This window comes from Electrophorus electricus, chromosome 23 (genome assembly GCF_013358815.1).
Source record: "Electrophorus electricus isolate fEleEle1 chromosome 23, fEleEle1.pri, whole genome shotgun sequence".
Lineage (NCBI taxonomy): Eukaryota > Metazoa > Chordata > Actinopteri > Gymnotiformes > Gymnotidae > Electrophorus > Electrophorus electricus.
The window spans coordinates 9,984,039-9,994,652 of record NC_049557.1 but is presented as its reverse complement, the minus strand read 5'-3'; the positions used below and the strand labels follow the sequence as shown (position 1 = coordinate 9,994,652).

General features: G+C 46.4%; 1 protein-coding gene across 1 annotated transcript in view; it reads right to left on the bottom strand.

Moving 5' to 3' along the window:
• xpr1a (xenotropic and polytropic retrovirus receptor 1a) overlaps nucleotides 1-10,614 on the bottom strand; it is an 81,034-nt gene that overhangs the window by 29,923 nt on the left and 40,497 nt on the right. The window contains exons 3-5 of the mRNA XM_035522193.1: nucleotides 4,737-4,838; nucleotides 767-987; nucleotides 360-509 (exon numbers count right to left, since the gene is read on the bottom strand). Coding sequence (XP_035378086.1) covers nucleotides 360-509; nucleotides 767-987; nucleotides 4,737-4,838 — 473 coding nt within the window. The remainder of the gene's footprint in view (nucleotides 1-359; nucleotides 510-766; nucleotides 988-4,736; nucleotides 4,839-10,614) is intronic.

Sequence of the window (10,614 nt, the reverse complement as noted above, 5' to 3'; positions counted from 1 at the left end):
GTAGGGTATTGTTTATTGCAATCAGACTGTTGTCTGAGATAGAGATAGATGTGTTTTGCACTTCTAGGCATCAGCATTGATCCCTGCATTTCTACAGTATTCTAGATCATTGGTATATTGGACTCTAACTTACTGTACTGGCTAGGACTTTTTCTATGGGTAAATGACAAAGCACTTTAGTTGATAAGAAGCGGATAAGAGCGTCTGCTAAATGCTGTAAATGTAAATGTAATCAAAACTCAGACTACTAATGACTAGAAAAAAACAAAAATCCAAAGCATTGCAGCTTAAGCAGAGTGGTGTGACACGTCCAGTTCATCTACAGTAAGGTGTAGACCTAATGCTCCCCTTTCACCCACCTCCGTCTCAGAGATCAGCTGGGTGATCTTCTTGCAGGTGTAGAAGGGGGCCACCTCCACATGAGCCACACGCCAGTCTGCCCCCCGCGTCGTCTCCAGGATCTTGTCATGCTTTTTCAGAATCTTCCGGAAACCAGTGAAGTTGAGATTCTGTGGCAGGAGAGAAGTTTGAACAAGAACAAATGAGGACGGAGAATAAACAATAAATATTGGACAGATCAAAGATCTGAGAGAAAGAAGCTCAGAAGATAAAAGAAATGAATTGGAAGTAGTGATGAAAGGGGAAGTATGAGAGAAACATAAACAGAGAGAGAGAGAGAGAGACAGGCAGAGAGAGAGAGAAAGACAAAGAGAGAGAGAGAGAGAGACAGGCAGAGAGAGAGAGAAGGAGTAGAAGTAGGAAGTACCTGGTAGTTCTGCAGAAGAATCAGGCTGAGGTAGAACTCACTGAAGGCCAGTTTCAGGTCTTTGATGTTGCGGTGTTGGTTGCGTTCCTCGTTGCTCAGAGGGAAGACAGTTTTGCGGCGGTGACGCAGCCCGGGGGCGCTGTTCTCTCGCTGGGCATCCAGGGACGACTGCAGCTCATTCTGCAGTGTGGCGAAGCGCCTCTGTGCCTCAGCCAGCTTTTCTACAACCACAAAGACACACTCTGAGTCACACACTGTACAGAAACACACTCCAAATCATACATCTGTTCCCAGGACAGGAGTAGGTATACCTGTTCCATAGCATTGACCCCGGTGTAAATATTCACTTCCAGTACAGGTGATGCTACACTAGAAGTAGCAGGAGTAAGAGACACATACTACAGCTTAACAATACTGAAAAAAAATCTCATTGTGATGCATTTGGTTTTTCTGATATATATTGCAAAATTTGAAAAACATATGTATTAAATATATTCCATATTACATTTCCAGTATGCATCTACATTATAACATATAGTTAAACATTTGATATGGCATGGTTAAAGATTGGCCAGAGCTATTCTGGACCAAAATGATTTAGGTTTATGGCTTAATAGCTATTGCAACCCTCTGCAATGTCAGCACTGTAAAGCACAGCACTGCAGTAATAATTAACACACGATAACACATACACACACAGACACACACACACACACATACACACACTCTCTCTCTCTCTCTCTCTCTCTCTCTCTCTCTCTCTTAATCTTTCTCACACACACATGTGTGAAACATATTTCCTCTTTGAACATATGGAATATGAGGACTTAGTGAAGTGTGGAATTCTGTAGTGGACTCAGGACCTTTCTGGAACACTGATATCGCAGCCAGAGATTTGTGTATCTGTGTGTGTGTGTGTAAGAGAGCGAGAGAGAGTGTGATGTAGTGGGACAGCGAGAGGCGCAAACACATGTCTGTATTTCAGAGGAAGCAGAAGGTGGTATCAGGTTTAGCTTCTGAATACCCCTCACGCTAACGACCTTCTGAACACCCCTCTACAATCCCTGGCTCCCAAGCACTTTCAGAGTCTGCTTCAACACAAACTTCATCGTGTGTCTGTACGTGTGTGTCTGTGTGTCTGTGTGTGTTCAGCAAATGAACACAGGGCCACAGGGCCGGGTGAGTGTGGTGGGCGGGGCTACGCCTGTTAATGGCCGTTATACCACATCTAAACATCACTGAATATGAGCACGTACCCACACACACGCACACACACACACTCACACACAAAACACACGTGCGAACGCTCACACACGTAACCACAAACACAACGATACCAGAGAGTATTTTCTCATATTTTCTCAAATGCCCATTTTTAATTCTAGCAGACATTACGCTGAAGAAGATAAATGTTCCTGAGACACAGACAGGAAGAGAGGAAGAGAGAGGGAGAGATGGAGAGAGGGAGAGAAGGAGAGAGGAAGAGAGAGGGAGAGAGGGAGAGAGGGAGAGAAGGAGAGAGGGAGAGAGGGAGCGAGGGAGAGAAGGAGAGAGGGAGAGAGAGGGAGAGAGGGAGAGAGGGAGAGAAGGAGAGAGGGAGAGAGAGGGAGAGAGGGAGAGAAGGAGAGAGGGAGAGAGGGAGAGAAGGAGAGAGGGAGAGAGAGGGAGAGAGGGAGAGAGGGAGAGAAGGAGAGAGGGAGAGAGAGGGAGAGAGGGAGAGAGAGGGAGAGAGAGGGAGAGAGGGAGAGAGGGAGAGAAGGAGAGAGGGAGAGAGGGAGAGAGGGAGAGAAGGAGAGAGGGAGAGAGAGGGAGAGAGGGAGAGAGGGAGAGAAGGAGAGAGGGAGAGAGAGGGAGAGAGGGAGAGAGGGAGAGAAGGAGAGAGGGAGAGAAGGAGAGAAGGAGAGAGGGAGAGAGGGAGAGAGGGAGAGAAGGAGAGAGGGAGAGAGGGAGAGAGGGAGAGAAGGAGAGAGGGAGAGAAGGAGAGAAGGAGAGAGGGAGAGAAGGAGAGAGGGAGAGAGAAGGAGAGAGGGAGAGAGGGAGAGAGAAGGAGAGAGGGAGAGAGGGAGAGAGAGGGAGAGAGGGAGAGAGGGAGAGAAGGAGAGAGGGAGAGAGGGAGAGAAGGAGAGAGGGAGAGAGGGAGAGAAGGAGAGAAGGAGAGAAGGAGAGAGGGAGAGAGGGAGAGAAGGAGAGAGGGAGAGAGGGAGAGAAGGAGAGAGGGAGAGAGGGAGAGAAGGAGAGAAGGAGAGAGGGAGAGAGGGAGAGAAGGAGAGAGGGAGAGAAGGAGAGAAGGAGAGAGGGAGAGAAGGAGAGAGGGAGAGAGGGAGAGAAGGAGAGAAGGAGAGAGGGAGAGAGGGAGAGAGGGAGAGAAGGAGAGAGGGAGAGAGGGAGAGAAGGAGAGAAGGAGAGAGGGAGAGAAGGAGAGAGGGAGAGAGGGAGAGAAGGAGAGAGGGAGAGAGGGAGAGAAGGAGAGAGGGAGAGAAGGAGAGAAGGAGAGAGGGAGAGAGGGAGAGAAGGAGAGAGGGAGAGAGGGAGAGAAGGAGAGAGGGAGAGAGGGAGAGAGGGAGAGAAGGAGAGAAGGAGAGAGGGAGAGAAGGAGAGAGGGAGAGAGGGAGAGAAGGAGAGAAGGAGAGAGGGAGAGAGGGAGAGAGGCAACGGGGGAGGTTGTTTTAGCAGGTTAGCGGGAGATAAATTGGGGTCACAGTTATTTCCACTTTCACAGCTGTGCCAGTTTCCTTTGTTGCTCTGGCAGTATTTGGTTTTATCTGAGGAAAGAAAACTGAATATGTACAGCTAACTCAATAAACTGAAATATTAATAGATCTCTATTTTATTTGTAAATTATTTACAAGCCTGTGTGTTTATTTATTCATGAATGAAGATTCTGTTGTTATGTTACATTGTCTCACTACAAGGGTACATTTGATAGAAAATGTGTAAAACAGTAAAGAAGCAAAATATTTCAGTTCTGTTGCCAGCTATTGTGGAGCTGCTGTTATCTCACACTAACTGCCACTAGGGGCAGCGGTGCGAAGCTGTTCCTCTTGCTGCTACAGTGCTGGGAACAGGTCTGAATATAGCCCTGCCCATCAGCGAGTGTGAGACGCTGCAGACACAGAGCTGCCCTCAGAGAAAACACGTAGGAGGGGCACTGGAGCACAATACACCAGTACACACACACACACACACACACACACACACACACACACTCATGCACAGACACAGACACGCATGCATACACACACACATATGCATGCATTCGTACACACACACACACACACACACACACACACACACTCATGCACAGACACAGACACGCATGCATACACACACACATATGCATGCATTCGTACACACACACACACACACACACACACACACACACACACTCACACACACACACACTCACACACACACACACACACTCATGCACAGACACGCATGCATACACACACACACATGCATGCATTTGTGTACACACACACACACACACACACAGAGACATGCATGCACGCATGCGTAGACACACACAGATACACACATGCATGTATTCGTAGACACACACACACACACACACGTACACACACAGACACGCATGCACGCATGCGTACACACAGACATGCATGCTTTCGTACACACACACACACACGCACACGCACACACACAGACATGCATGCATACACACACAGACACACACATGCACACACACGCACATGCATGCTTTCGTACACACACACACACACACACACACACACACAGATATGCATGCACGCATGCGTAGACACACACAGATACACACATGCATGTATTCGTAGACACACACACACACACAAACACACACGTACACACACAGACACGCATGCACGCATGCGTACACACAGACATGCATGCTTTCGTACACACTCACACACACACACACACACACACACAAATATTTTTACTATTGCTCTAATAATGAGAAAAAAACCTTTACCGGAGTAGAAGGTGTTGATCTTGGAGAGTTCCTTCTCACATGTCTGAAAGAACTTCTCCTCAAATTTGGCAAAGTATCTCTTTACGGTGTCCTCATCCGTAACTGTAAATCACACAGAGGCAAGCAGAGGTTAGACCCTCCATGCGATTGGTCAGAAGCTTCTTACAAAATGAGCAGTGAACTGGGCATGGCCTGGGCGGGGCCTGTGCATGGAGGAACACTAAAAACACTGCAGATAGATTTTATCTGAACCTATCTGCAAATCTAACACACACACACACACACACACACACAGACAGAATACTGCATACATAAATTTCAGCAGGGTCTCAAACAGAGAATGACAGTAACAGAGTGCACCACTGAGTTAAATCTATGAATCATAGCATTTCATCTTCTGTTAAGTATGAAATAACTTTGGCAGATCCAGAGCAATAAAATCCAGGTAAGACGCCAGTGTTGCCTGGAGTGAGACAGAAGCACTCAGTCAGGAGTGTTACACACACTGTGAACACACCCGCTCCCTGCCACAACCCCGAGGGGGAACACCCCACTCTAAAGCCCGGCAGAGACAGAGAGGAAGGGTGTGCATTGTGTGTGTGTGTGTGAGTGTGTGTGTGCGCGCGCGCGTGCGTGCATGTGTGTGTGTGCGTGCATGTGCGTGCGTGTGTGCACGCATGTGTGTGTATGTGTATGCATAAGTGTGTTTCTACATGTGAGTGTATGTGCACGTACATCTGTATGTATTTATGTGCCCAAACTTGTTTGCCTAGCTCCCTAACCCTAACACACTCCCTAACCCTAACACACATCCTAACCCTAACACACTCCCAAACCCTAACACACATCCTAACCCTAAGACACTCCCTAACCTTAACACACATCCTAACCCTAACACACTCCCTAACCTTAACACACATCCTAACTCTAACACACTCCCTAACCCTAACACACATCCTAACTCTAACACACTCCCTAACCCTAAGTCATTTGATGCAATTCAATTCCCCAATATGTATCATCAATATGATCGTCTGATACATATCTATATATATATATTTTTTTTTTTTTTTCACTCTCTCATCTCTTGTTTGGGTGCCGCATTCTTGCTGCAGAAGCAGTCGTGACTCTCTCTGCAGAGTCATAATGTGAATCGGGTCCCAGTTAAATCTCTGGAGTCCATAAATCTACTGTGCATGGACAAACTTATCTGCCTAATTTCCACACAGCGGTCGTTTCTCTCTAAAAATGTTATTAAGGCACGAGAGAGAGAGAGAGCGAGAGAGAGAGAGGGGAACACAGAACATCAGCTAGGCTTTATAGGAGAAAGAGAGGGAGGAGGAGGAGGAGAGATAGGAACAGAGGAATAGAGAGGAACAGAGGAAGAAGGGATGAGAAGAACAGAGGAAGGAAGAGAGAGAAGACAGATATTTTGTATCAGGGCTGAGATATCATCTCCCATCAACCTGTGCTGTGGAACAGGCAGACGGAGGCTGAGATCGCCACACTGTAGCTTCACATCACATCGCATCACTTTCTGCTTAATCCTGTGCAGTGTTACCCGATCTCAAACAACAACGCCACTTCTGCGCTCTGTATCACCTCCATTCAGCAGACGTTAGAGCAACTGCACCCACGGTGGTACTAAAGGTGGTGGTACAGGTGGTGCCAGGCTGCTTTATAGTCGCTCTGGTGCCTGGCAAATTAAAGTTGGTTGGTGATTGGCTGTAAGACAGAGGAGAGTGGGTCTAAGCTGTGTGTGTAAGGCGTTTGTGTAAAGTGGATACACACACAGGTGGAGTAGAGTGTGTATGCATACATATAGGTGGAGTAGATTATGTATAGATACACACAGGTGGAGTAGAGTGTGTATAGATACATACAGGTGGAGTAGAGTGTGTGTAGATACACTCAGGTGGAGTAGAGTGTGTGTAGATGCACACAGGTGGAGTAGAGTGTGTGTAGATACACACAGGTGGAGTAGTGTGTGTGTAGATACACACAGGTGGAGTAGAGTGTGTGTAGATACACACAGGTGGAGTAGAGTGTGTGTAGATACACTCAGGTGGAGTAGAGTGTGTGTAGATGCACACAGGTGGAGTAGAGTGTGTGTAGATGCACACAGGTGGAGTAGAGTGTGTGTAGATGCACACAGGTGGCGCTCTGCTAACTGCACGTACCCAACCCCACTGTGACACAAATACCCAGTTCCCCCCTTCATCCCCCTCTCCCCCTCCCTCTCTTCCTCTCACTCTTTCCCTCTCCCTCCCTCCCTCCCTCCCTCTTTCTCTCCTCCTCTCCTTTCTCCTTTCTGGCTCCCCTGCCCCCACTTACCCCAGGCCATAATTAGTCTAGGCTAGCCCAGCTCCGCTGGGGTTTGGAGACCATTAGCAGTGCTCACATTGCCACTCGCCACAGTCCGGAGGCTCCGTGAGGAGGAGGAATCACAGTACACTCACGCATCCAACGCAAGCACACACAGTCAAAACACCCAGGCTCTCTCCGGGGGAAGTCAATCTGCATTTAGCGCGGAACTGTATTTCAAAGCAAACTCTGTGTGTGTGCGTGCACGTGTGCGTGCGTGTGTGTGCATGAGTGTATTGACATGGATTCTTGGCTCACAGCAGACAGTTTTAAGCCGACCAAGATGTCTGAATGTGTGTTTGTGTGTGTGTGTGTGTGTGTGTGTGTGTGTGTGTGTGTGTGTGTTTATTGACGTGGATTCCTGGCACAAAGCAGACCACATTATTCTAGCAGGCATGCAGGCAGAGGTGTGTGTATGCTGGCATTATTATGATAGCATTGAAGCAGAAAGAGGGATGTAAATTAATCTAAAGGAAGCACAACACAGTTGGATGACTGACTCACACACTGGCAAAGGATATGACATCATTAAACTCCAGAACACCCAGAGTGCTTTGTCTCTGTGCACTCGTAGTGTAATTAACGCAGCATTTTAAAACTAAAAGAAATTCCAAAACATTTTATAATAGTGGTGAAAGAGAAAGCCTGTTGGGTGCTATGTCATGTGATGCAGACTCTTCCTGCTTGCAAGTGCAACCCGTCTACTGTCCTGAGTGACCATGCAGAGACTATTAACCGATGAGACACAGCAGTTTCATAAAGAAGAAGCCTTAATTCAGCTAGCCAATATCCTGAGGGAGGTGTCCTGAGTGACATGTCGGGCAACAAGACCCATAACCAGGACATGACGGGACAGGACGAGGCCCATAACCAGGACATGACGGGACAGGACGAGGCCCATAACCAGGACATGACGGGACCCTCCCCCTGGTCATTCAGCACTCTGCTGTAAGCAGACGAATCCATAGACGCTTGTCTTCATTCAGAAATCCAACATGTCTGACAGGAAAAAACAGTAATTGCCCGTAATGGCAGCAGTAATTGTTTTAGAAACTCTAGGGCTGGAACGCTTGTGTGTGTGTGTGTGTGTGTGTGTGTGTGTGTGTGTGTGTGTGTGTGTGTGTGTGTGTGAGACTGGTTTGCCCCTGCTTTGCCTTCAGTAACTCAGCATTTGTGTATGACAGCATAAAAACACAAACAGGAACACGCAGCACAGACACACGAGGCTTCCATGACATTCAGTGTGCAGCCTGGCCTCAGAGCTGCAGGTACTAATGAAATAGGACAGATGAACATAAGCACCTACAATCACCGCATCAAAATGACAAAAGCAGATTAACAGGAGAGATAAAAATGACCTTCCTGGGTGTTTTTAAAGGACATCACAACCAAATTAATTGTGTTCGCTAAATGCTGTAAATTTGACAAGGAATGTGAATTAAGTCTTTTTTTTTGGCTATTGCTAGAAAGTGGAATAACTAATTTAATCTCAAATAAACCGAGTGTAACCCCAAAAAATAAGATCCATTATATAATCATATTTCTTGAAAGACTATGTTTTACAGAAAATTATTATACAATTTATACAAATTTTGGTGGGTCTCTTTCTGTCTCAGATTCAATTTCAATTTAAGTGAGCTTTACTGGCATGGCAAAATCATATTGTACTGCCAAAGCATTTATAGATAAACAGTAACATGTAAAAAACAGTAATATATAAACCAATGCAGATGACGAACAGAGCAGTAAACAGCAGAAAATACAGAATGTACATTTACACTATATATATATATATATATATACACGCACGCACGCACACACACACACACACACAGACACACACACTTTACAGGGTATAAATCTATATATACAATATATGTACATACATTATAGTATATATACCCTGTACAGGGTAAAAACTATATACAGTGTATATGTATGTATGTATGTATATATATATAATAATAATAATGTATTATACAGTATGTCTGCCTCTGTCTCTCTTTCAGGTGAAGCCTAGAAATCCTTCTGTCTGTTTCTGGTCCACATGAGGATGATGAATTTTCTTCCCATAATGCCCAGTTCAGCCCTTTTCCTCTCCACTCTTTACTGAGTGTTGAGTCCCCATAGAGGTAGAGGGGTACATGTAGAGCGGCAGAGTTAGTGGGGTAGATGTAAAGGGGTAGATGTAGATGTAGAGGGATAGATGTAGAGGGTTAGATATAGAAGTAGAGAGGTAGAGTAAAGGGATAGATGTTGAGGGGTAGATGTAGAGGTTGAGTAGAGGTAGAGAGGTAGAGTAAAGGGATAGATGTTGAGGGGTAGATGTAGAGGTTGAGTAGAGGTAGAGAGGTAGAGTAGAGGGGTAGATGTTGAGGGGTAGATGTAGAGGTTGAGTAGAGGTAGAGAGGTAGAGTAGAGGGGTAGATGTTGAGGGGTAGATGTAGAGGTTGAGTAGAGGTAGAGAGGTAGAGTAGAGGAGTAGATGTAGACGGGCATAGGTAGAGGTAGAGGGGTAGCTGTAGATGTAGAGGGGTAGATGTATATGTAAAGTGGTAGATGTAGAGGTAGAGGGGTAGCTGTAGATGTAGAGGGGTAGATGTAGAGGGGTAGGTGTAGAGGGGTAGCTGTAGATGTAGAGCGGTACATGTAGAGGGGTAGCTGTAGATGTAGAGGGGTAGATGTTGAGGGGTAGATGTAGAGGTACAGGGGTAGATGTAGAGGTACAGGGGTAGATGTATACTGCCAATGTCTTACAGATTTCAGCCTGAGAACTGAAAACCTCACTAAACAAGGAGCACGTGCAAGACCAGAGAAACAGTGCTGGTGTCGTAGCCATGGTTACAGGGTAATAAAATCAAACACATATCCAATAGAATAACAAAGAGCATGGATGATCTTAGTGACATTAGACAACAGACACAAACCTGATCTGACTTCAGTGATCTGTCTCTCACAGCAAAGCTGTCCAGAGGGTCTTCACACACACCTGTCAGCAGCTGTCTGATCCAAGCATACGTGCTCATTAGTCCTCTGTAGAGAAGGCTGTTCTAACCACTCGGTCTCCTCACATTAGATCAGACTTCTAAATGATCAGACCAGCAGAGTGAGGGAGATCAGACTCTCACGCATGTTCAGAAGCTCATGTTTTAACACCTCTGTTGGAAAGCGGAGATGGGACAGGACTTGGGGAAGATGGAAGGGAAGAAACCAATCAGGTGATGTGGCTCACTGTCATGTGCTGATCTCAGAGCAGTATTTACCTTTAAAGCACAGACTGACAGAACTGTCAGTCTTAAAAATGTAAAGATAAATGTTGTGTATAAGAGCCAGGCCAGTGCTGGAGCTGACATGGCCATTCCTGCCAGAGGGGTCCGCCTTCCCCGCACACGCTGTGGGCCTTTGGCAGAGAAAACAGCAAAGCCTGCCATTCGTATCCAAGACACCAGAGAACAATCTAGAACTGCCTGTCGCTGCAGACAGTCTCGGCACGCAGTGTGAAATCATCCTTACG